Raw genomic sequence first — 25,681 nt, 5'->3', positions numbered from 1 at the left:
GTTTATTAAAAACCTGTAAATATTATTTCTGTGGGACAATTTGGCTGGTTTCATTCTCATAAAAACAGTGTCATTGCCCTAAAACCTGGACTCAAGTATATGAAGAGTAAACACTGGATCAAAAGTGACCAATAGAATCAAGATGCTTTTGATTCTATTGCAAGTTAATGTGGATTAAAGCACAATCAGTCCAGTTAGTTGTGCCACTTAAGGAAGTTGAAAACTTTAAGTATAATAACAAAAAATTAGACAATGTTCATGTGAAAATAGTCTTAGTAAGATTAGCGGCAAACAGCCTGTGATTTAGGCATCATAATTTCATCTGATAGACTGTGAAACTGAAACTCAGAGAGATTAATGACTTGGATGGATTCAGCAAGCAATAGTGAGGGGCAGAACTAGAATTCAGATCCAGATCCTTCGGACTCCAAATAACATATTACTTATACTACATTCTGCAGTGTCCTAGAATAGACCAAAATAATATCAACTTTTAAGATGGTGAAGCTGGTCAATAATTTCAAGTATTCAGAGAGGTAAGGATGTAGTGGGAGGGAGGTTAAGAAAATGCCTTTGCAGAGAGGAATGGTGTGGTTGGGACCATCTGAAGACCAATCAATTCAGTCCATCTGGCTAAGTAGGCAGGTGGTAGCTTCCTCCCTTCACACTCTCTCTGACTGTCCTGAAAGTAGAGAAGGGCCATTCTTTTGTTAAAGGGGTGGGATTCCTGCATAGTCCTCCAATAAGTTCTCAATAACTTTCTGTGGAATAAGCTAAAGAACAGGGTGTTTGATGTGGCATTGTCAGTGGGAAACTCCAAGACAGCAATTACAATACAGTGTTGAGTACAGAAGGAAGAATATGTAGCAAGCAAGGACTTTCCTTTAGAAAGTTTTCCAAATAAAAGGGGGAAAACTGTTCAAAGGGAGATGTGCATCTCAGAATAAATGTTTCTGAATTCTAATTTTAGATTTTGCAAGACCTGGATACATTCATAGGCAGGGGAAGAAGGATCCTAAGGAGAGGGAGAGAGATGGATTTTGCAAGGAAGAAAAACTGTAACATAAATTTGTCATAGCTTAAAGGATACTGTGTACAGATGAAAGAACTGGTCATGAAAAAAGATACTTTTTTTTTTTTTTTCTTTCTTGGTCAGGGTAAAAAGAAAGAGTGAGAGAAAGTCACGTGAAGAAGTTAAAAAAAATTTTAAATTTCTGTATAATTAGAATGATTGTAAAGTTTATCATTTAAACCAGATCACTTTGAAGGGGAAAGGGACATTGTCTGGGGGGATGTGGAAGAGCAGGCATAAGCCAAGGCTAACAGCGATGTATGGTCACCCTCCGATGACTTCAACCTTCTTATTAAAATTAAGTTAAGGCTGTCTCCCCTACTCTTTGTTTTCCAAACATCTCTTTATGAGGTATACATCATGCCTATGTAGTATTTTTTCTTCTATTTATTTGCTTAAAAATACTTATCAATAACTTTAATATGCCACGCCATATTCACTACACTCTGATGTGTGGTGGAGCAGCCAGCAACTTTTTTGATAACACACTCTATCAGATTTTTTGAACATATATTCTTAATAGAAATAAATTTATTTTTATGAATTTCATATATATCCCATTCAATTAATATATTATGTCTATTTTATTCCAAAAGAGAAAAGTTTCAAAATGGAACAAAGATGAAATATATAATATTTTAAAGCTTTATATTTGTTGATGACCAATCATTTTGTTCTGCATAAAATACTAAACTTACTAGTACTAAACTTTATTAATATTAAATGTATTCCAAATAGTTTATTGTCTTTGAAATTATTTGTTTAAAATTTGAAACAGTGATTCATGGATTGGCTTCTAAGTGGATATACTTGGTTTCAATAATATTCATTACTGAGAAAAAAAAAACACCTCCAAAAGCACAGTGCATGCAAATACGTAACATAGGCAAAGGCAATGTTTAAATAATGAATACCAACCCATACCTCAAATAGGCTTGATAATTAAAAGAATTTTTTTGCCTGACTTTGAGTCAGAGTCTATTGTGTCATCGTTTCTCTTTTTTTGTGACTGACAAAGAGATCACGCTCACACGCTTCACATGTGTATACACCATTAGTGTTTACATCAGTCTCTTGCTTCTTTAGAGGGATGTTTTGGAGCCATTAGTCTATTCTCTGAAGTATATTAGTTAAAAACTCAATATAAGAGACTTTACTGGGCCACGTAAACTACAGCACATCATAATACACTAAAAGCTGATCAATGAATGAGGAGAATGCTGCCATCCTTCTGTCAACCCCTCTTAATTCAGGATATTTTGTGAACCGGATGTGGTATGTCACTACCTGGATTGGATTAAAATGATCTTACTGGTAAGTACAGGTCAAAAATAATAAATCTAATTAGGAATTTTAATGTTTTCTTTCTGCACCCCAGAGTGTTGTCTTGCTCATGCTTCGGGGTACAGGCATAGGCTTTGATATCACATAGACCTTGATTCAGATTTTACCTCCAATGCTTAGAAACTGTGTGGTCTTCCTTACAAGTTGCTTCCTATCTCTGAAACTCATCTCTTCCTTGTAAAATGATGATAATAATGCTTGACTTAGTTTTTTTCCTTTTGAAGATCAGCTAAAACAATGGCCATGAACAAAAAATCCAACAAAGAGCCAAGAGCACAATAGGTGTTTATTGAACCATGAACTATTTCTCTCTCTACCTTTTTTCCATCTTTCTTGCCTACCATGATTAGCTCACACCCCATGCTTTGTACTTAAGCTTGAAATATTAAAAAAAAAAAAAAAGAGTAACTTGGTATGTTTCATTAGTCATTTGGAATCCTCAAATTTATTCTCCTACAATGTTAGTTTACAGACATCTGTTTGATATTAGAGAAAGGGGAGCTCTCCCCAGATTCATATATACCACACATTTCTCTTAGGACTCATCAGCTAGGACCACATGAGGTCACATTAATAAGAACAGCTCAAATTCCACTAGTTTTGCTAGCGTTTCCTACTTGTTGGTAAAGGACTTTCGGGTCCCCTGCCAGACCACCCACCAGCATTTTGGGGCCCTCTAAAGGGTGCCTCAAATGTTCTTGCAAGCAGTTTCACCCTGGAGGCACCCAGCAGCCCTGCTCAGTTTGATCCTCTTATTGCTCTTCTGTAAGCTCTGTCCCCCTGACACTACTCTGCATCTGCTTTCCTGGTTTTGGACCCACCTGCTCCTTGCTCCCCCACTGGCCGTTTCAGTTTTTCCTGTTTCTCTGCTCAGCACTGTTGGCAGCTGGATTGATTCACCATCAAGGAAGACCTGAGCTGACATCATAACCAACCTGCCTGGGGTTTGTGTCAGGGGAGTGGGATGAGGTAGGAAATGAAAGAGAGCTGGATTCTCTTCCCTTTGCCTTATGTTCTGGTAGGGAAATTGGAACAGAAGGACTACACAATTTACTAAACATAATTATTTTGATTAGCTATTACAGCTCTATCTCCCTCTCTTGGGCTTATACATGTGTCCAGGAGGCTGGGGCAGGAGCAGCTCTGAGAAGGTTTACCATAATGTACTCAGGCTTCCCACCTGACTCTGATAACAGCCTTTGTAATTGGACCAGCAGGTGAACACAGTCCAAGATGAATTTCTACTATGTCCAATTCTCTTTGTCACCCCAGGCATTACCAGCACATGCCATTCTGGTGAGACAGAGCTTACGGTGAGGAACAAGAGGCATAGGAGGTAGTAGTATGGACTGGGGAGACCACTGCGTAACTCAAATAGATTTGAGCCACTGAAAACATGTATGAAAAGTGACAAAAAATGTGCTGTTGTCTTTAAATGGTAAAGCCTTCAGTTCCACTATAATTTTCATAAGTTTATTCTTCATAATTCAGTTAAAGGGCAAAAGCAACTTATTTTTTGAGCGTTGTGCATTTTAATGAAATGCCCTGGAAGCATTAGCATCTCCTTATCTTTCCTTCCCCTGGAAAGAGCAATATATAATGAACATGCTGACATTGAAATGAGTAATTAATATGCAGCTTGTTTAGTCAGTATGAATCAGCATTTTGATGATGTCTTTTGAGGATAGGATTATAACTGGCAGAGTTTCTGCCTTATGGGTGACAATTCTGGATTCTAGAAGGAAAAAATGCATTAAATGGTACTGTTAATTTGTCTTATAGTAAAGCATACAGCTTTACAAGGGAGAAGTAAAACTTAGACAAATGAATAAAAATGAATTAAAAATATGCTAGCTTTGAAATATTGAGGTCATTAAAAATTTGTGGCAACTCTTGAATTATTCAGGACAACATTTTTAAAAACCAATTTAAGAATTCTCTTCTGTGATGTGTTATCTATAAGGATAATGGATTCTTCAAGATTTTACCTGCACTCTTCTCACTGACCTCTTAGTAATTATGATTCAAAGTGTTGGTTGACTTTTCTAGTTACCCGATGTGCTAGGACTGCTGCAATATTCTTAGAGAAAGCTCCCTGAACCAAGCCTACTTTGGAATTCATGTTTCTTCTGTGAATGTAAATTGTTCTCATCCATGCCAAACGAGTTCAACCTCTAAGCCGTGGCATGCTCCTTCAGCCCAACATGCCTTCCACTCACTTATCCACCAAATTATTTACCTCTCTCTTTCCAAACTCTACTCCAGCTTCTCCAAAGTTGTTTCCTAATTAATCCTAGATGAGCCTAATCTTTACTGGAAGGATTTTTAGCAAGTGTGTTTTTTTTGAAATGCAACTCTTTTGAAATGCTCTGGGTAAAGGGTTTCACGAACAAAGAATTTAGGAAAATGTTGCTTTTATTGTAGGCCTAGAGCACATTCCATAGAACAGTGGTTCCTAGGCAGGGAAATGTGTGATCAAATAAGTTAATCAAGATAAGCTTCTTACAGCAGAACTTTTAATAAGTGTTCTAGGAATTATGTACTCTAGCTGTGATAACCTGATATTAAGATTATGTTTGCTTATGTTACTTTCAGATTATTTACTAATTTCTCCTCCATTTTATTTATTTATTTAGTCTTGCTCTGTCTCCCAGACTGGAGTGCGGTGGTGCAATCTCAGCTCACTGAAACCTCTATTTTCCAGGCTCCAGCAATCCTCCCACCTCAGTCTCCTGAGTAGCTGGCATTACAGGCACACACCACCATGCTCAGCTAATGAAACTTTTTTTTTTTTTTTGTAAAGTTGAGGTCTTACTATGTTACCCAAGCTGGTCTTGAACTCCTGGGCTCAAGTGATCTTTCTGCCTTGGCTTCCCCAAGGTGTTGGGATTATAGGCATAAGCAACTGTGCCCAGCATTCTCCATTTTATGTAAAGTGCTTCAGTCTTATTATCTCATCTATCCAAGCACCCATATGTACTCTGCTCAAAGTAGACTTTTAATTCACATTGACTGAATGTAAAAATGGAAGATTAATTGTGATAGACCTGGAAGTTACTATCCTATCTTGATTTGCAAGGATTCCTCATATTTTTATAAATAGTGCCTAGCAACTTTGTCTTATACTGGCCCTGTCCATCCCTTCTTCTAATTCTGTAGTCACCACCTTAGTTAAAAATGCTGCTAAACACATTCAACTTCAAAGCTATATCATGGGCTTTTGATTTTAGTTCCTATTGCTGAAGTCTGGCCTTTCCTGGGTACGCAAGTCACAGCTGGTAATGATGGGGACCAGATGATGCCCTAGCAGCACATTAAAGGTTTTTACCAGGATGTGGTTTGATGGTTTTGCTTGGGTATTTTGTTGTTGTTATTCTTTCCTTTGGAATGTGAGTTGTGGCCAAGAATTATTTCCCTGATTGCATTTTTGCTATCCCTACACATTTGGAGAGTTGGAAAGTATACAGAAACCTAAGGAACATGCTTGTAAACCACTTCTCAAGCTAACGAATAGGCTCTTATAGGGTGACTTTTAACTGTGACCTTTTGTTTATTCAATAAATATGCTTCTATTATGTCCAAAATGCCACACTGTGCCACACTGACATCTTGGCCTTATGATTTTTGCCAAAGCATCATTATTCTAGACTTTTAGAACCACTTAAATGCCTATAGACATAATTCATTGAGTATCACAAAAAAGATGTTCACCTTTACAGTGTGTGTTCACATCATAATGTGATGGGGTGTGCATGCTCTTATGATGGTTGAGATGCACTGTAAACAATATATAGGCTATTAAGATTTAAAATGTTTATTGTATTTGTTTCATAACATTGTCATGTGTCCACTGTAGAGAATTTGAACAATATAAAAAAGGACAGGAAAGAAATGAAAAATCATCTATAATCTTACCACCTTAAAGTAACCATATATATCTCACTCTTTATTTTACAGTTGGGGAAAAACAATAGGATTAGTACAATTGACACTCTAACCATTAGTGTCAGCAACATAACTAGACAATCTGCCTGTTAGTGGCATTCACCAGACTCAGAACCTACTGATGATTTTATATTCAGCAATTCTAAATGTTAGAGCTATCCAATCCAAGATGACTTTCTTTCCTAAATTTATGCTGTCTTTCTCTTTATTGTCTTAATCCATTTCTGCTGCTATCGCAAAATACCTGAGACTAGGGCATTTACAAAGAGTGGAAATTTATTTTCTCCAGTTTTGGAGGTTGGGAAGTCCAAGATCAAGGTGCTGTCAGGTTTGGTGTCTGGCAAGGACCCTGTTCCCTGCTTTCAAGATGGTGCCTTGTTGACGCATCCACTGGGGTGGTGAATGTTGTGCCCTCACATGATGAAAGGACAAATGGCAAAAGGGCTTAAGCTGGTTCTTCCCAGCCTTTTTAAAAGGCACTAATTCAATTATGAGGGCAGAGCCCTCCCAACTTAATCTCTTCCCAAAAGGTGCCACCACTTAATACCACAACCATGGGAATTGAGTTTTGACACGAATTTTAGAGAGAACACATTCAAACCATAGCGGTTATCTTTACCAGGCCGAGGACTTAGAACTATTTACCTGTCCCAAATGTACATCTCTAACCCTGGTCACTCCTTGGAATCTTAACTCCTATCGTCAACTGTCATATGGACAAATCCATTTAGATGTGTAAGAGGCATCTCAAACTTAACAAGGCCAAAGCTGAAACCCTGATGTTCCCTTCTCTCTCTAGACAGTTTTTTTCCAGGCAGTTTTTCACATCTTAATATGGAGCATAACATCCACCCAGGTGCTCAGGTCAAAATCTTCACCTCATTTAGCTTATATGAATCTGGAGAAAGACCTGGGGCAATGCCGGATTTCTCTGGGCAAAACCATTATTAAAGAATGTAATTTATAGAGGTCAGTTCTTCCCCTGCTAGAAGCAAATGGAATTCTGTCAACTCCCATGCTGGGGGTAGGCATGACTTTGGCAGAACAAATGTTTTCCATATTGGAAAAAAAAAAAAAACCTGTATGGATGACCCAGTAATATGTAGCAGACTCAACAACTGCTGTTTTTGGCAGCAAAAATCAACCCCAAGGGCTGAAATTTTCAAGCAGTGGCCTTCTGAGTAGCTGCCAATAAAGAGTATTCAGCAGGTTGACCGAATACTGCGAGCCAAGAAACTGGGAGAACCTGGATCAGAAGAGATCACAATCCAGAACAATAGGTTGTCTTTTAGGGGTGATATGTTAATCCACTTCCTCTCTTCTCCCACAGGGCACCTGATGGAATAAATTGTTGTGAGAGGGAGTATTGAGAAGTAAGTGAAAAAAAGAAGGGATGGAGGAAGACTCTTCATGGATTCAGTGATACTGGGGAGGGACATTTTGTATTTATGCAGATGGCCCCACACATTGTAGGGCATTTAGCATCTTTGGTTGGGAATGCCAGAAGAGCCCACCAGTCACTGGGATAACCACACATGTTTCTGCATATTTCTATGGATATGGAACAGTTCCAACTTTTCTGTAGTCTCTTGAGAGCATCTATTAGGAAGGAAAGAACTCTTAAGAGTCGAAGGAAAGGAGTGTGTGTGTGTGTGTTTGTGTATAATAGAGGAGAAAGCTCTTTTACCTCCTGGGGTGGTTAGAGTTAGGGAGACATGGTGACACACTGGATCGAGGGCAGCCCATTTCAGGATCCTCGAGGATTCCTCAGACAGGGCAGAGTGCCCATTGCAAGGGTCCTGCGGGAGAATTCTTCCATCCTGAACTGAACGGACAAGGAATTCTGGGATTTGTTTTGCCATATGCATCCAAACCCCTGTTGGAGTAGGATTCTATTACACAACCTTAAATAGCCAGAGTGTATGACACACTGGAGCATCTGTGATGTCATTTTCTCTGTGATACATTCTAAGGGCCTGAGTAATACTAATTAAAACACATATGTTCCATCTCCCTGCAGCTTGGGGCCAGGACTGGCTCTGGTGATCACATGCATATAGGAAGAAGGGTACAAAAAATAATCTCAGATGATTTAGACTCATCTGCCATGAATATTAATTTCATAAATTTTATAAATGCACTAACATACAGCATGCCGTTAGACTATTTATTTCACTTCTCTTAACCTCAGTTTTCCTATCAGCAAAAGGATAATGATAATTACTTTATAATGTTATAGGAAAGAATGGATAAAATAATCATGTGAAGTATCTGATCCACGTTTCATGGCTAAATACTTGTTAATTCCCCATCTAGCCAGACAGCCTAGATAATTAATTACCTGAAATAAGGAAAATACTTTTGACTAAATTAACTTATATAGTTTTTTTAAAGTTTGTCTTTTGTAGGTACTTTCCAACCTTCCTCTTGTCTATCTCATGCTTTTGCACTAGACAACTTAGAAGAATGCATCTACACATTACCCTGAAGTTTAAACTGAAATATTAAACCTATGAGGATGTCAGCAGGAAAGGGGGTTCTGTAATTTTTCAAGAGCCAAAGAGAGGGTATGATATACCGTTCAATCTGGGCCTCAAGTGCCAGTTGTGTTGTAACAAATTGGTGGAAACAGAGGGAAAAATAATCTACTTGGAACTGATGTATGCTGCAGGCAGCACCGGCATTTATACTACTCATGGCATGACTAAGCATTTGTTTGCTGTCATGTAACATAACCTTGAAGCCAAATACTTTTAAATATCTGCAAAAAACTCAAATAATTGGAGAGATTCCTTAAGAGGCATTCAGAAGTTACAGAAGTCAGGGATGTCAGTAACGACACGAACATTAAGATGATAAAAATGAAGCTGGGATATGTGTAGTCAGACATCAAAATGGAACAGGCTGTTCATGGTGCTTCCTTTTGCTGTTGTTCATTCTTTAAGACATCCTTTCTTACTCAGACAGCTTCATCTTTTTTCCCCAACCTCCGTCTCTTCTGTTTCTTTCAAATTTCTCTGTAATACAGTCTGTATACTTCCCCTTCCCCAAAATGTCCCTTCAACACCATGAATATTCCAGTTATCTTTTATCACAGGATGGATACATAAAGCTGTTTTTATATGTTTATATACAGCATGAACCTAAGCAAAATAATTACAAGAATTGTTGAAGCAAAAAAAAAAAAAAAAAAAAAAAAGTGTTAAAGCCCCAATGTTCTCGTATACTAATTAACCCAGATAGAGGCATACTTTCCAAAACTGCTTTTATTTCATGTAAGAGTGCCAAAATTAATGAACTATTCAAGCTCAGCTGGAGTCTCAAAAATGTGGTACCTAGTTCTGACAGGAAATGCTTTTATTTTTTCCATAAAAACAAAGAAACTGGGAAATGAGCCAGCGGCTTCTGCTTCTCTTCCAATATCTTCTGTCTTGGCCCTGAGGTTAAATATACTCATCACAGACACAGGCACAGACATAGGTGACCTCATAGGGGCTGAAAAAGAAATTAGAAACAGCAAGAGAGGCAAAAAAATAAATAAATAAACAGCGATCATTTCTGACACGCGTGTCATATTTGAGCAAAGTAATAATAGCTTAGCATTAATTGGGCACTTACTGTCTATGTATGTGCCCCCAAGATACGTGCTTTACTAGGCATTACTTATCTATTCCTTACACAGCTCTAAATGGTAGCTAATGACGACCACAGCAGACATTCAAGTAACATTTACTATGTGTTAAGTATACTTCTAAGCACTTTGTAAATGATAACCCATTTAATCTTTGTAACAATCATGTGAGATAAATACTACCAGTATTCCTATTTCACATGGGAGAAAATTGAAGCACGGAGAATTTTAGTAATTTGCTCAACATCACAGCTAATAAGTTAGAGGACCCTATGATTTGAACCCCGGGGCTGGTACCAAATAGTAGTAACCACCACTAAAGCTATAGGCTATTTCTCCTGGGTTAAAGGATGCCTGACACTTGATGTGCCCAGTATTTGTAGACTTTATACCCAGTTTTTGTCTTCTGAGTAGCCAACATTAGGACTGCTGAAGAGAAAAGGGAGACCAAGGTGATCCCAACTAGGGAGGGAGTCGGGGTTGGTGTGTGGAGATGGGCAAGAATGTGCCCTGTGAAGGCACAAAACAGGGAAGATAAGAGAAAACCAGGAAACACGCCTGAGTGAGGACCCACTCCTGCCGAGTTTAGTGAGAGATGCACTTCATGACCGGACAATGTCTTTAGCTTTGGACCTGCAGGGATTCATTCCCAGGCCCTTGGTGGCAGCAACCATGTCTGAATAGCTATCATCTTTTATGAAGACGACATTTTTATCTGCCATTTTGTCCTTCTATGATCCTGTCCCCCATCTAACAGCCAACAGGGAGCTTTTAAAAGTGTAAATCAGATTATGAGGCCTCTTGCCTGGAAATCATCCAAATCCTTCCTTCCCTCTTGGAATAAAATACTCCTCACCCCGGTGTTTGGGGCCCTAGGTGACCTGCCTTTGCCTAACTAGGTGGAAAACTTTGCTCTCGAAAAGAACATTCTGCACGGGATGTACATTACTTGACTGAAAACGTTTTCCTTAATATAATATTTTGTGCTATCAGACATGATTGGGAAATTTACATTTATAGGCTTAATAGTTTTCAAACATATCATTTGTCTTCAGCAAAGATGTAGCAGGTGGAAGAACATCAGAAACTGGGTTCTACAAAGAAACCATAAGTGAAATTCATAGGAGAGAGTTGGTTTTCAACACCTACTGCATTTTAAAAGCTCTGATGCTGGATAAACACATCGGTACGAAGCAAACATAAACATTCCTGTGCCCCTTTGCCTTTCTTCTATTTGGCTGCTCCCTCTCTAAATATCAGAAGCCAGTCAGAAAAATGTAAGGGCAAGAGGAGACTCTTGGCTACTAAAACTTTTCAAACTAAGAGAGCAATATGGACTCCAAAGAATCAAAGCATGAAGGCAAGGCCTGGAGTCAGGGAGGCATGTATACCAAACTTTGGAGATAGTCTACCCACAAAGTAGAACTACCTAATTGTGCAAACGCTATTTATATAAAAGTCCTATCAAAATAAGTATAAAGTTTTAATATGTATTCAGCATTTTTATTTTATTGTCAAAAATATGAAGTACCCTTTAATCACTGCTAAGGTCTTGCCATCTGTTTATTTCTTGACACCACAATAGAAACATGATTTTCCTTTTTTGTCTTGTTAACATCGAGTTAGAAATAGTTCAAACTATCTAGAAAACTAAAAAGAACCACGGAGGTCAAATCAATCAAAGGATTGAGTCATCCACTAAAATCCTCAAATCTTTTTGAATGCTTTTGGCTAGCATCCCAGCTAACAGTATGATAACTCATCACTTCAATTCTTTTTCTGCCATACCAAGTACTCCTACGATTGCACCTCATAGAAGCTTCCTCTAGGCTTTCCTATAACACTTTGAAATCTCAACATTGATTTCTGCCTGAAGGGCTTCCTTGAGATATCATGCTAACCCCATCCTGTACAAACACCCAGTTCACTTGAGGACAATCGATGATCTATTCTAGTCCTGATCAAATCACTTGCCGCTTCTGTGATTATTCAGGCTCTTGGGCTGGGTGCAATCAGGCAGAGAATTATTAGAACATTGACAGATTAGTCTCATCAGTTACGTGCTGTGACCACCAGCTTTCTGTATATGAATAAGAAAAAAGGGAGCCTGCTGATTGCCATTAAATTACATGAGGATATATTTGTCTTTTGGAACTCCAAGGCATTTAAATGTGATGTAAGATCAAAATTCATTAAAGAAGGCAAAGAGATGTCCCAGCAAACATTTCCCAGGAGGTGAAAGTATAAAACTTGCTTAGTGGAGAAGATAAGTACATTTTATGTTTAATCATTTTTAGTGTGAAACACAGTTTAATTTAACAAATATTTATTGAGCACTTACTATGGGCAAAGTATTGTGTTTGGCTCTGGAAAAGAAAGGGAAGTGAGGACCCCTCATTTCAAAGGTCAATTGTTGAAATCAACATATAAGTAAACATAATCCAAGAAAGACTATAACATGTGATGCACAGAACTTCCAACATGAAAAAGACCACATTATAGGGGCAATAAGGAAGGTCTTCATAGAGAGAGGAGAATGTCTATGTAAACTTTTTTTTTTTTTAATGGAGTCTCATTCTGTTGCCCAGGCTGGAGTGCAGTGGCATGATCTTAGCTCACTGCAAACTCCGCCTCCCGGATTCAAACAGTTCTCCTGCCTCAGCCTCTCAAGTAGCTGGGATTATAGTCAACTACCACCACACCCAGCTAATTGTATTTTTAGTAGAGATGGGGTTTCACCATATTGGCCAGACTGGTCTTGAACTCCTGACCTCAGGTGATCCGCCCTCCTCAGCCTCCCAAAGTGCTGGGATTACAGGCATGAACCGCCATGCCTGGCCTGAGTAGGCCTTTTAAAAGATAGAAAAGAGGGAATTGCAAGTAGAAATAAGTGCAACAACAAACTCATAGAAGTGGGCGTGGGAGATACTGAAGGTTTTCCTACCGTCCTATAGACCTGTTGCTTCTTGCTGCAAACATGGCAACTCTACCAGATAGCCTTTTCTGGCTATGGAGGTGTGCTCAGTGGGCATGCAGGGTGAGATTGTTGGGATCAGGGAGTTGATGCCCCTGAATGCAATTCCAATCAGTGACAAACAGTGGCTTCCTTGTCCCTCAGGTGGGACAACTCCAAGGTGTGCTTTATTCCAATGTCCTGAAGATACTCAGTGGGGCTGCACCTCAGTTACCCAGACTGGCTAATATTCATTAACTTTATATTGGTTCTCTTCCCTTTTCTGCCTCATTTCTGTGTTCTCCTGATGGATGCTTCCTGGGATCACTTCCCAAATAAACTATTTGCCCTCAAATACAATCTATGACAATGAAGAAGCACAAGCCATGATAAATAACCCGCAAACTGCCCAGCTTGTTTAAAGAGGGGTAGGTCTATAGGACAAAATAATAGCAGGGGCAGCAAAGTTTTTGGCATTTTACTCTGTGCCAGGAATTGTGTAAAGTGCTTGCATGTATTCTATCTCATTTAATAATCAAGAAACTCCTATGAGTTAGATACAACTATAAATCAGTGGCACCAAAAGGTTAACTAAGTTGCTCAAGATCACACGTCTGTCACGTGGGAAAACCAGAATCCAACTCTGATCTCTGAGATGCAGAAACCTGATTTTGAAATCCAATGCTCTTCACCTCCCTAACATTGTTGAGGTTATTGAATGCCAGGCTGGAAAATTTCTACTTACCTAGGAGAACACTGAGTAACCATGGAAGTTCCTGAGGCAACTGAGGTACAACAAAGATGCCTCAGGTTGGTGACACTAACAAGAAAGAAGAGAATGTTTACACTGTAAGCAAAGCCTGGTCTGGAAACATCAGAGGAGCTCAGCCATCCAAGGCCCTGTTTAGACGCTCCTAGTACATCGATAGTCAATGCATGGTCACTGGTTGGGGAGCTCTAAAATTGAAATTCAGGTTCCAATTCAGTAATCGGACAAACCTTGGTCAGAGTCCTGGCCCCATGATTAGGTTTTTTGGATTTGAGTGAGTTACCTCCATTCTCTGAGCCTCAGGCATGTTGTTTCTAGCAACTCAAGTTATTTCACAAAGTTGTTATAAAGATTAGGAGAGCTAACAGTTTTAAATAACTGCCTTTCACTTGACATGTTCAATGTACATTAGCTGGTATCAGGGAAGCCTGGAACTATATCTTGGGCACACGTGGTCTGACCCTTTCTAAGGGCCTACAAAATTGAGCCTCTTCACCAGCTTCCACAAAAAAATTCAAGAATATCAAGCATGTTGTTGCTTTATTGAAGATTTATGGGGCTAATATACAGAGTGAATATGGAGGTGCACTCTTGGTAATGTACGTCCTCATAAGACCTTCTCAAACTCTTTCTTCCTCTGCTGTCAGAGTTTTATAAGAGCAAGAGATGAAGAACAGCGGTAGTAGGGTCACAGTGGAAATATACTCTGGCATGTGTGGAACAAGACCTGCTTTCCTCCTGCTTTGGAAGATGTTCTAATGGAAGTCCCACTGAGGACCAAGTTCAGGAGTGCTGCTGCTGCATTTTGGTATGAGCAGGATTAAACAAAAGGCAGAAAGGACATGTTTAACTAGTAAAAGGCAAGCTCATAGAGTGATCTAGAAATTGAGAGAGCCAGCTGCACATGCCTTGGATTTTTACCTATTGTAAAATATTCTTCTATAATACCCTTCGTATTCATATAGTGCCTTTTTTATTTTTAGTACACCTTGGAACATAGTATTTTTCCAAATTATCATCCATATACTAGGCATTTTTCATTGCAGTGAAATTTGATTAGGTTTAAAGGGTATTTTGCACTAATCCCAGCCTTGTTCTTGGTCTTATAGGGGAATTCAGAGAAATGTAAGCCACATTTCCTTCCCTAAGTAGCTTATAATTTCATCAGTAAGAGGAAAAGAAAGTACTATCATATGGTCAATGTAGAGAAGGAATGATGTGGCTGTGGGTGGGAATGATCTAAAGAAGTGGGGAGATGGAACTTGAGCTTGGATGTATAAAATGGTTGTGGTATAGGTAAATGAAGAAGATGGTATTTGTGAAGAAAGGAGCAACAGGAACAAAGGTAGAAGGAAGACTAGGAATAATTTGGGTAGATGATAGAATATTCGCCTATCAGAGTGGTAATCGTTGAAAGTAGATTTGGAAAAGAGAAGTATACTCAGATTGGAGTGGGTTTTGGCTTCCAGGAGACTGCGTTGTCCTCTGAACCTTGTTCCAAGGTTCTCATTTTCTCACTTATGCTGATACAACAAGATCATAACTTGTCTCCTGAATCCAGTTTGCACGGCTCATGACAGGCAAAGTGATACTCTTAAAAATGCTGAATTAGCTATGTCACTTCCCTGCTACAACCCTTTCCCAGGGAGAAATTCAAAACTGTTAACGTGGCCCATGAGGCATTGGATGGTTGTGATCTGGTTTCTGCTGACCTTTAAACTTCATCTCGTTCTCTGCACATTCCCCACTCCAACTCCTTGTTCAGCCACATTTTTTTTTTTTTTAATTCTGTCCCCCAGTGATCCCTCCCACACCTACTGGAAAGCGTTAACTTGTACTAGAACGTTCTTCTCCTCCAGTTCTCACCTTCACCTAATTGGTTGGTCTTTATCATGAACTGCAGCTCACAGCACACATAAGACTTGCTAGGGGAAGCTTTCCCTGACTCCCTAGAGTAAATCCCATATTTATTCCCACAAAACACCTACACATCTGTCTTTTTTTTTTTTTTCCTTTTTTTTTTTTGAGATGGAGTTTCGCTCTTGTTGCCCTGGCTAGAGGGCAATGGCATGATCTGGGCTCACCGCAACCTCCACCTTCCCAGGTTCAAGTGATTGTCCTGCCCCAGCCTCCTGAGTAGCTGGGATTACAGGCATGTACCACCACGCCTGGCTAACTTTTTGTATTTTTAGTAGAGATGGTGTTTCTCTATATTGGTCAGGCTGGTCTTGAACTGCCAATCTCAGGTAATCCACCTCGGCCTCTCAAAGTGCTGGGATTACAGGCATGAGCCACCACGCCTGGCCTACAAGTCTGTCTGTTAAGACTGAATCTCAGTTTGTGCTTACCTATCTATTTATATGACTATTTAAATGCTGTCTTCTACTGGACTATAAACACCAGGAGGAAACAAAATAATTGGTTTGCTCATGGCTGCATCTCAGCAATAGCACAATGCTTGACAAAGAATAGACACTGAATGGAGATCTGTTGAATTAATAAATGGTTCAATGATTGAATTGGTGAATGAACAATAAGCAATGCTCCCACCAGAGTTTGGGCCATATTTGATATCTACTTTCTCATGATCAAGTTTGAGGAGTATTAGTTGCTTGTTTTAAGAGCTTCCTATGTTTCTCTTCAGCCAGTTAGCTTATTTTTAGAACTCTCATACATGAATTGATAAATCAATTTTACACCAACCCTTATCTTTTATTCCTCTGAGTCCAAGTTGTTTTTAAAATAGAGAAGTAAACACTCCAATTTTGTTGTTCAGTTCATAATTCAGTTTTTCTCTTCTTTTATTCTGAATATTGTAAATGGTTAGAAAAACCAAACTTTTGCATTTATATTGCTCTTTTTATCAGCAGATTTATCAGAGCTTTAAAGTCATTTATTAATATTTATGATAGCATTTCAACCTATAACATTTATCCACATTAAATCTCCTTGAAGACACAGATGCTGCAGTGGTTTTACAATATGCAGCAAAAATTTCAAATATGAATTGGATGTTTTCATTAAACCCAATAAACTGACTAATGGTGAATTCCTACAGGAAGAACCCATCATTCTAAACTCAACAACAACAACATCTCTTGAAAGCATAGGTGAATTTAGAAGGCTGCTGTTTCAAAATTCAAGGATTTATAATACTTGCAAAAGAACAGGATAACATTTGCTCAGCTACTTCTAACTTCTTGAGAAATGTAATTGAATCTTTAGCCCTACATTTTTTCCTAATATATGTATATAAAGCTATAAATTTTTCTTTAAGCACAAGATTTTACTATATCCTGCATATTTTGATATGCTGTATTTTAGTTATTTTTACTTCAAAAATATTTTTTAATTTCCACTTTAGTTTTTTTCTTTGACCCGTGGGTTCTTTAGAAATGTGTTGCTTAGTTTTCACATATTTGGCTATTTTCTAGTTACCATTTTTACTGATCTCAGCTTTAATTCTTCTGTGGTAAGAGAATATTATTTATATGGTTTCTTAAGAATAGCAGTATGGTCTCTATGCACAAATTTCCATTTTTGTGAATGATGTGCATAAACTGCATATTTTCAAATGTGTGTACTGTTTTATATATATACACAAGTAAATTAGATTGAATTTGTTAATCGTGTCATTCAAATATTTTACATCCTTTTTGATGTATTATAGGCTTTTTAAATCAGTTACTATTTTATCAACAATTACTAAAGCCTTGAACGATAGTGTGACTATGTCAAATTTTCCTGTTAATTTTGTTCATTTTTACTTAATGCTTTTTGGTATGGTGCTATGAGTGCATATTGAGAATTATTGCATTGAGAATTATTGACCTCTTCAAGGAGAACTACAAACCACTGCTCAAGTAAATAAGAGAGGACACAAACAAATGGAAAAACATTCCATGCTCATGGATAGGAAGAATCAATATTGTGAAAATGGCCATACTTCCCAAAGTAATTTATAGGTTCAATGCTATTCCCATCAAGCTACCAGTGACTTCCTTCACATAATTAGAAAAAACTACTTTAAATTTCATATGCAACCAAAAAAGAGCCTGCGTAGCAAAGACAATCCTGGGCAAGAAGAACAAAACTGGAGGTATCACTCTACTTGACTTCAAACTATACTACAAGGCTACAGTAACCAAAACAGCATGGTACTGGTACCAAAATATATATATAGACCAAACGGAATAGCACAGAGGCCTCAGAAATAATGCCACACATCTACAACCATCTAATCTTTGACAAACCTGATGAAAACAAGCAATGGGTAAAGGATTCCCTATATAAATGATGTTGGGAAAACTGGCTAGCCATATGCAAAAGACTGAAACTGGAACCCTTTCTTACATCTTATACACAAATTAACTCAAGATGAATTAAAGACTTAAATGTAAGACCTAAAACCATAAACACCCCAGAAGAAAACCTAGGCAATACAATTCAGAACATAGGCATGGGCAAAGACTTCATGACCAAAACACCAAAAGTAATGGCAACAAAACCAAAATTGACAAATGGGATCTAATTAAACTAAAGAGCTTCTGCATAGCAAAATAAACTATCATCAGAGTGAACAGGCAACCTGCAGAATGGGAGAAAATTTTTGCAATCTATCCATCTGACAACAAGCTAATATCTAGAATCTACAAGGAACTTAAACAAATTTACAAGAAAAAAACAACCCCATGAAAAAGTGGGCAAAGTATATGAACAGACACTTCTCAAAAGAAGACATTTATGCAGCAAACAAACATATAAAAAAAGTTCATCATCACTGGTCATTAGAGATATGCAAATCAAAATCACAATGAGATGCCATCTCATGCCAGTTAGAATGGCTGTCATTAAAAAGTCAGGAAACAACAGATGCTGGAGTGGATGTGGAGAAATAGGAATGCTTTTACACTGTTGGTAGGAGTGTAAATAAGTTCAACCATTGTGGAAAACAGTGTGACGATTCCTAAAGGATCTAGAACCAGAAATACCATTTGACCCAGCAATCCCATTACTGGGTATATACCCAAAGGATGGTAAATCATTCTACTCTAAAAACACATACTCACATATGTTTATTGTGGCACTATTCACAATGGCAAAGACTTGGAACCAACTTAAATGCCCATCAATGATAGACTGGATTAAGAAAATGTGGCACATATACACCATGGAATACATGCAGCCATGAAAAGGGATGAGTTCATGTCCTTTGCAGGGACATGGATGAAGCTGGAGACCATCAGTCTCACAAATTAACACAGGAACAGAAAACCAAACACCACATGTTCTCACTCATAAGTGGGAGTTGAACAAAGAGAACACGTGGACACAGGGAGGAGAACATCACACACTGGGGCCTGTCGGGGAGTGGGGGGGTTGGGGAGGGATAGTGTTAGGAGAAATACCTAATATAGGTGATGGGTTGATGGGTGCAGCAAACCACCATGACATGTGTATACTTCTGTAGCAAACCTGCACTTTCTGCACATGTATCCCAGAACTTAAAGTATATATATAAAAAAAAATAGAAAAAAATATTCAAAACCTAAAAAAAAAAGATGTCTCCTGAGAATGTTGGCACTTTCATCACCATAAAATGAAATGTTACTCTTTATCCCCTTTTTAAACCTCTTTTTCTTCTTCTTTTTTTTTTTTTTTTCCTCTGACCCAGGATCCAGGGCAGTATAACCTCTTTTATAAAAAATGATTTTAACATAGCTATATTAGGGTTTCTTATTTTGTGAGACAGTAATTTTATCTATTTCATTTTCATTTCCATTCCTTTCCTTTTTTTTTTTTTTTTTTGAGACAGTCTCAGTTTTTCACCCAGGCTGGAGTGCAGTGGCATGATCTTGGCTCATGCAACCTCTGCCTCCCTAGTTCAAGCAAGTGATTTTCCTGCCTCAGTCTTCCGAGTAGCTGGGATTACAGGTGCCTGCCACTGTGCCCGACTAATTATTGTATTTTTAGTAGAGATGGGGTTTTGCTGAGTTGGCCAGGCTGGTCCTGAACTCCTGACCTCAAGTGATCCACCTGCCTTGGTCTCCCTGGGATTACAGGTGTGAGCCACCACACCTGGCCCATTCTTTTATTTTCAGTTTGACTTCTTATATTTAAATGTGTCTCTTCTAAGCAGCATATAGTTTTCTCTTCTTCATTCTTATGGTCCTCATCTTTTAATTAGAATATTGTTCTGTTTACATTTAATATATTTGTTGGTATATTTTGAGTTTTCTCTTTGTCCCATCTGATATTTAGTCTTTTCTATTTATCTTTTCAGTAAATGCAGTATTTTCTTTTTCCATTTTTTTTCTTTGGCTTGTTAATTACATCTTTTTTCATTGTTTCCTTAGTAGCTGCCCTGGAAATAATACACATCCTTAGACTTTATTAGAGTCATCTGTAATTTAATACTTTTAAAACTTCCTGACGGTGCAAAGACATTAAAACACTTGAACTCCATTTCATTCCTTCCTTCTTCGTATGCTATCTTTGCATATATCTAATGCATTTCAATTATATATATGTTTTTAAGCCCAATTATTTAATTATTTTAATTATATAATAAAAGTAATATTAACTTAGATTTTCTTCCTATATTTACCCCTTTGTTCTTTGTTTCCTCCAATTCCATGTGTCCACTGAAATAATTTTTCCTTCATTTGGAGGACATTCCTTAGTCTTTCTTTCCTTGTGGGTCTTCCGGTAGTACAAAATAATTTTGATAGAAAATATATTTGTTTATATTGTTTTTATTTTTTTCTTCCATGCATTTTTAAAAGCTTGTATTTTGAAATAATTACACATTTACAAGGAGTTGCAAAAATGGTATGGAGGGTTTTCATGTAATCTTTACTCAATTTCCTCCAATAATTACTTTTTGCACAATTGTGATAGGCAGAATTCTCAGTCTCCACAGGATTGCCATCCCCTGATTATTCAGTCAAACACTAGTTACTGCTGTAAAAGAACTATGCAAATGTCATAAAAGTTATGGACCTTAAAATAGAAAAGAAAATCCTGGATTGTCCAGGTGGACATAATCTAATCAATCGAGCTCTTGAAAGCAGAGAGATGTGGTAGAAGAGAAAATCAGAGGACAGATGAAGCAGAGGGAGAGGTCTAAGAGGTTTAAATATGAAAAGGACTTGACTTGCTATTGCTAGCTAAGGTAGAGAAAGGAGGTCATGAGCCAAGAAATGCAACCAACCTTCCGAAACTAAGAATGAGCCTGGCCAACAACCAGCAAAGAAACAGAGACATTAGTCCTACAACCACATGGAACTGGGATTCTACCAAAACCCACATGAGCTAGGAAGCAGATTCAACCCCAGAACCTCCTAAAGAAATGCAACCCTGCTGTCACCTAAATTTTGGCTCTGTGAAACCAGGAGCAAATAGTCAGTTGAGCCACTCTATGCCCAGACTTCTGACCTACAAAATTCTGAGATAATGCATTTGCGCTGGTTAAGACACATAAATCTATGGAATTTCTTGCCAAAGCAATAGAAAACTAATACAATATCTATAGTACAATATCAAATCTGGGAAAATGATGTTGGGGCTGTGTGTGTGTATGGTTCTATGCCATTTATCACATGTGTAGAGAGTCACAGAACCACCAATGCAATCAAGATACAGAACTATTCAATCATGACAAAGATGTCCCTCATGTTACCCCTTTATAGTTACAATTCATTCCCACACACAATTCCTAATCCCTAGCAAGTACTAATCTCTTTTCCGCTTTTACAATTTTTAAATTGTGAAAATGTTATATAAATAGAATCATACAATATGTGACTATTTAAGGATGGCTTCTTTACTCAGCATGCCATTGAGATTTATTCAATTTGCTGCACGTATCAGTAGTTCTTGCCTCCCATAACTCCTCTTACCATGACTTTTTTTTAACTGTGGTGAAAACACAATAAAATGTGCCATCTTAACCTTATTTTTGTTTTCTTAAATTGATATATCAATTTTACATATTTTGAGGGTACACGTAATATTTTGATAGATGTATATAAAGTGTAATGATCAAATCAGGGCAATTTGGATATCCAACACCCCAAACATTTATCTTTTCTTTATATTGAGAATGTTACAATTCTTCCAGCTATTTTGAAATATATAATAAATTATTGTTAATTATAATTTTTCTACTCTATTATCAAATACTAGAATGTATTCCTTCTAACTGTGTTTGTGTTTTCATTAAACAACTTCTTTGGCTGGGCACGGTGGCTTACCCTGTAATCCCAGCACTTTGGGAGGCTGAGGCAGGTGGATCACTTGAGGTCAGGAGTTCGAGACCACCCTGGGCAACATGGTGAAACCACATCTCTACTAAAAATACAAAACTTAGCTGGGTGTGGTGGCATGTGCCTATAGTCCCAGCTACTCAGGAGGCTGAAGCATAAGAATCGCTTGAACTTGGGAGGCAGAGGCTGTAGTGAGCAGAGATAGCGTCACTGCACTCCAGCCTGGGTGACAGAGACTCTGTCTCAAGAAAAAAACAAAACAAAATAAATTATTTTATCCCTTCCTCCCTAATTTTCCTAGCCTCCAATAACCACCACTTTACTCTCTATCTCCATGAGATTCACTTTTTCAGCTCCCACATATGAGTGAGAACATATGAAAATTGTATTACAATAAGTGGGTTATTTCACTTAACATAATGACTTCTAATTTCATTCATGTTGCTGCAAATGACAGGGTTTCTTCTTTTAATGGCTGAATAATATTCCATTGTATGTATATACATCATCTTTTCTTAATCCATTCATCTGTTGATGGACACCTAGATTGATTTTATATCTTGGCTATTGTGAATAGTGCTGCAATAAACATAGAAATGCAGATATCTCTTCAATATACTGATTTCCTTTTTTGCTGGACATATACCCAGCAGTGGGATTGCTCTATCTAGTAGTTCTATTTTTAGTTTTTTAAGGAACCTTCATACTATTTTTCATAATGGCTGTACTACTTTACATTCTCATCAACAGCATATAAAAGTTCCCCTTTCTCACCTTCCTTGACAGCATTTGTTATATTTTATCTTTTTGATATTAGCCATTCTAAGTGGGGTGGTATGACTTCTCATTGTGGTTTGGATTTGCCTTTCCTTGATGATTAGCAATGTTGAACTTTTTTTTTTACAAATCTGTTAACCATTTGTATGTATTCTTTTGAGAAATGTCTATTCAGGCATTCAAAATGTTTATTTTGTACATTCTTAGTTGGCTTATTGCTTTTTTTTTTTTTTTGCTGTTGAGTTGTTTGAGTTCCTTATGTATTCTGATTATTTATTCTTTGTCAGATGGATAGTTTCAAATATTTTCTCCCATTCTGTTTGTTGTCTCTTTGTTAATTGTTTCCTTTTCTGTGCAGAAGCTTTTCTGCTTGTTGTAATCCTGTTTGTCTGTTTTGCTCTTGTTGCTTGTGCAAGGTTTTATACATAAAAATCTTTGCCCAGATCAGTGATTTTTAAAAAAATTATTATTATTATGCTTTAAGTTCGGGATACACATGCAGAATGTGCAGGTCTGTTACATAGGTATACACATACCATGGTAGTTTGCTGCACCCATCAACCCATCACCTACATTAGGTCTTTCTCCTAATGCTATCCCTCCTCTAGCCCCTTACCCCCTGACACGCCCAAGTGTGTGATGTTCCCCTCCCTATATCCATGTGTTCTATTTGTTCAACTCCCACTTATGAGTGAGAACATGCGGTGTTTGGTTTTCTGTTCCTGTGTTAGTTTGCTGAGAATAATTGTTTCCAGCATCATTCATGTTCCTGCAAAGGACATGAACTCATCCTTTTTTATGGCTGCATAATATTCTACAGTGTATATGTGCCACATTTTCTTAATCCAGTCTGTCATTGATGGGCATTTAGGTTGGTTCCAAGTCTTTGCTATTGTGAACAGTGCTGCAATAGATATATGTGTGCATGTGTCTTTGTAGCACTTCTTCAATGTTTTACTTCTAGTAGTTTCAAAGTTTCCTTTACATTAAAGGCTTAGATTTAAATCTTTAATACATTTTTGATTTTGTTTGTGGTGAAAGGTAGAGCTCTAGTTTTATTTATATTTATTAATTTCTGGGTTATAGGATTTATTTCTGGGTTCTCTGTTGTGTTCCATTGGTCTATGTTTCTGTTTTTATGCCAGTACCAAGCTGTTTCTGTTAATTTAGCTTTGTAGTATATTTTGAAGTCAGGTAGTAGGATGCCTTCAGCCTGGGTTTTTTGGCTCAAAATTGCTTTAGCTATTTGAAGTTTTTTGTGGGTTCCATATAAATTTAAAATTGTTTTTTTATTTCTGTGAAGAATGTCATTGGTATTTTGATAGGGATGGGATTGAATGGGTAGTATAGACATCTTTTTTTTTTTTTTTCCAGGCGAGTTTTGCTCTTGTTGCCCAGGCTTGAGTGCAGTGGTGCAATCTTGGCTCACTGCAACCTCCACCTCCTGGGTTTAAGTAATTCTCCTGCCTCAGCCTCCTGAGTAGCTGGGATTACAGGCATGTGCCACCATGCCCAGCCAATTTTGTATTTTTAGTAGACAGTGTTTCTCCATGTTGGTCAGGCTAGACTCGAACTCCGGACCTCAGGTGATTCACCCACCTCGGCCTCCCAAAGTGCTAGGGTTACAGGAATGAGCCACTGTGCCTGGCCTACATTTTAAGAGTATTAATTCTTGCAATCAATGGTCATGAAATTTCTTCCCATTTTTGTGTCTTCTTCAATTTCTTTCATCAATGATACATGGTTTTCTGTGTGGAGATCTTTCATTTCTTCGGTAAAATTTATTTCTAGGTATTTTATTTTATTTCTGTAGCTACTATAAATGGTATTGCATTCTTGATTTCTTTTTCAGATAGATTGCAGTTAATGTATAGAAATGCTACTGATTTTTATATGTTGATTTTGTATCCTACAACTTTATTAAATGTTTGTTTCTATTCTAAGAGTTTTTTATTGGTGAGGTCTTTAGGCTTTTCTAAATATAAAATCACGTAGTCTACAAACAGGAATAATTTGACTTCTACCTTTCCAAGTTAGATGCCCTTTCTTTCTGTCTCTTGCTTAATTGTTCTGGCTAGGACTTTCAGAACTATGTTGAATAAAAGTGGTAAAAATGGGCATCCTTGTCTTGTTTCAGATCTTAGCAGAAAGGTTTCAATTTTTCCTTATGCAATATGATATTAATTATGGGCTTGTCATACGTAGCCTTTATCGTGTTGTGGTATGTTCCTTCTATACCCAGTCTGTTGAGAGTTTTTATTGTGAAAGGGATGTTGACTTTTATTGAATGCTTCTCAGCATCTATTGAAATGATCATACGGTTTTTGTCCTTGATTCTCTTGCTATGATTTATTTTGTTTATTGATTTGTGTATATTGAATCCTCCTTGCAACTTTTTGAAGTATATATTTTTAAGTGTACAGTTCAGTAGTGTTACAAATGTTAACATTGCCGTGAAAGAGATCTCTAAACTTTTTATCTTGCAAATCTATTTTTTATTTTTATTTATTTTATTATTATTTTTTGAGATGGAGTCTTGCTCTGTCACCCAGGCTGGAGTGCAGTGGCATGATCTCGGCTCACTGCAACCTCTGCCTCCCGGGTTCAAGCAATTCTCCTGCCTCAGCCTCCTGAGTAGCTGGAACTACAGGCGCCCGCCACCATGCCTGGCTAATGTTTTGTATTTTTAGTAGAGACGGAGTTTCACCGTGTTAGCCAGGATGGTCTCAATCTCCTGATCTCGTGATCCTCCCGCCTTGTCCTCCCAAAGTGCTGGGATTACAGGCATGAACCACTGCGCCTGGCTGCAAATCTAAAACTCTATATCCATTAAACAAAACTCCCCTCTCCCGCTCTCTGCCACCAACCTCTGGTAACCACCATTCTACTTTGTGTTTCTATAAATCTGACTACTTTAAAAACA

General features: G+C 37.8%; 1 protein-coding gene and 1 long non-coding RNA gene across 3 annotated transcripts in view; one reads left to right on the top strand and one right to left on the bottom strand.

The window, feature by feature from the left end:
• LOC117095016 overlaps positions 1–25,681 on the top strand; it is a 276,890-nt gene that overhangs the window by 168,834 nt on the left and 82,375 nt on the right. The window contains exon 2 of one of the 2 annotated variants that reach the window (XM_033231547.1): positions 7,692–7,734. The exons of the other annotated variant lie outside the window; for it this stretch is intronic. Within the exon in view, the coding sequence (XP_033087438.1) occupies positions 7,692–7,708 (17 nt within the window). The 3' untranslated portion in view covers positions 7,709–7,734. The remainder of the gene's footprint in view (positions 1–7,691; positions 7,735–25,681) is intronic. 2 annotated transcript variants of the gene reach the window in all.
• On the bottom strand, positions 1,234–5,740 carry LOC117095017. Its single transcript, XR_004441777.1, has 3 exons — positions 5,730–5,740; positions 4,405–4,411; positions 1,234–2,383 (listed from the first exon to the last, which is right to left on the bottom strand). It is a non-coding gene; the product is annotated as an uncharacterized LOC117095017 (long non-coding RNA).

This window comes from Trachypithecus francoisi, unplaced genomic scaffold (genome assembly GCF_009764315.1).
Source record: "Trachypithecus francoisi isolate TF-2019V2 unplaced genomic scaffold, Tfra_2.0 Lachesis_group13, whole genome shotgun sequence".
NCBI classification, from domain to species: Eukaryota; Metazoa; Chordata; class Mammalia; order Primates; family Cercopithecidae; genus Trachypithecus; species Trachypithecus francoisi.
Note: the sequence above shows the minus strand (reverse complement) of the source record. Positions and strands in the feature narration are given on the sequence as shown.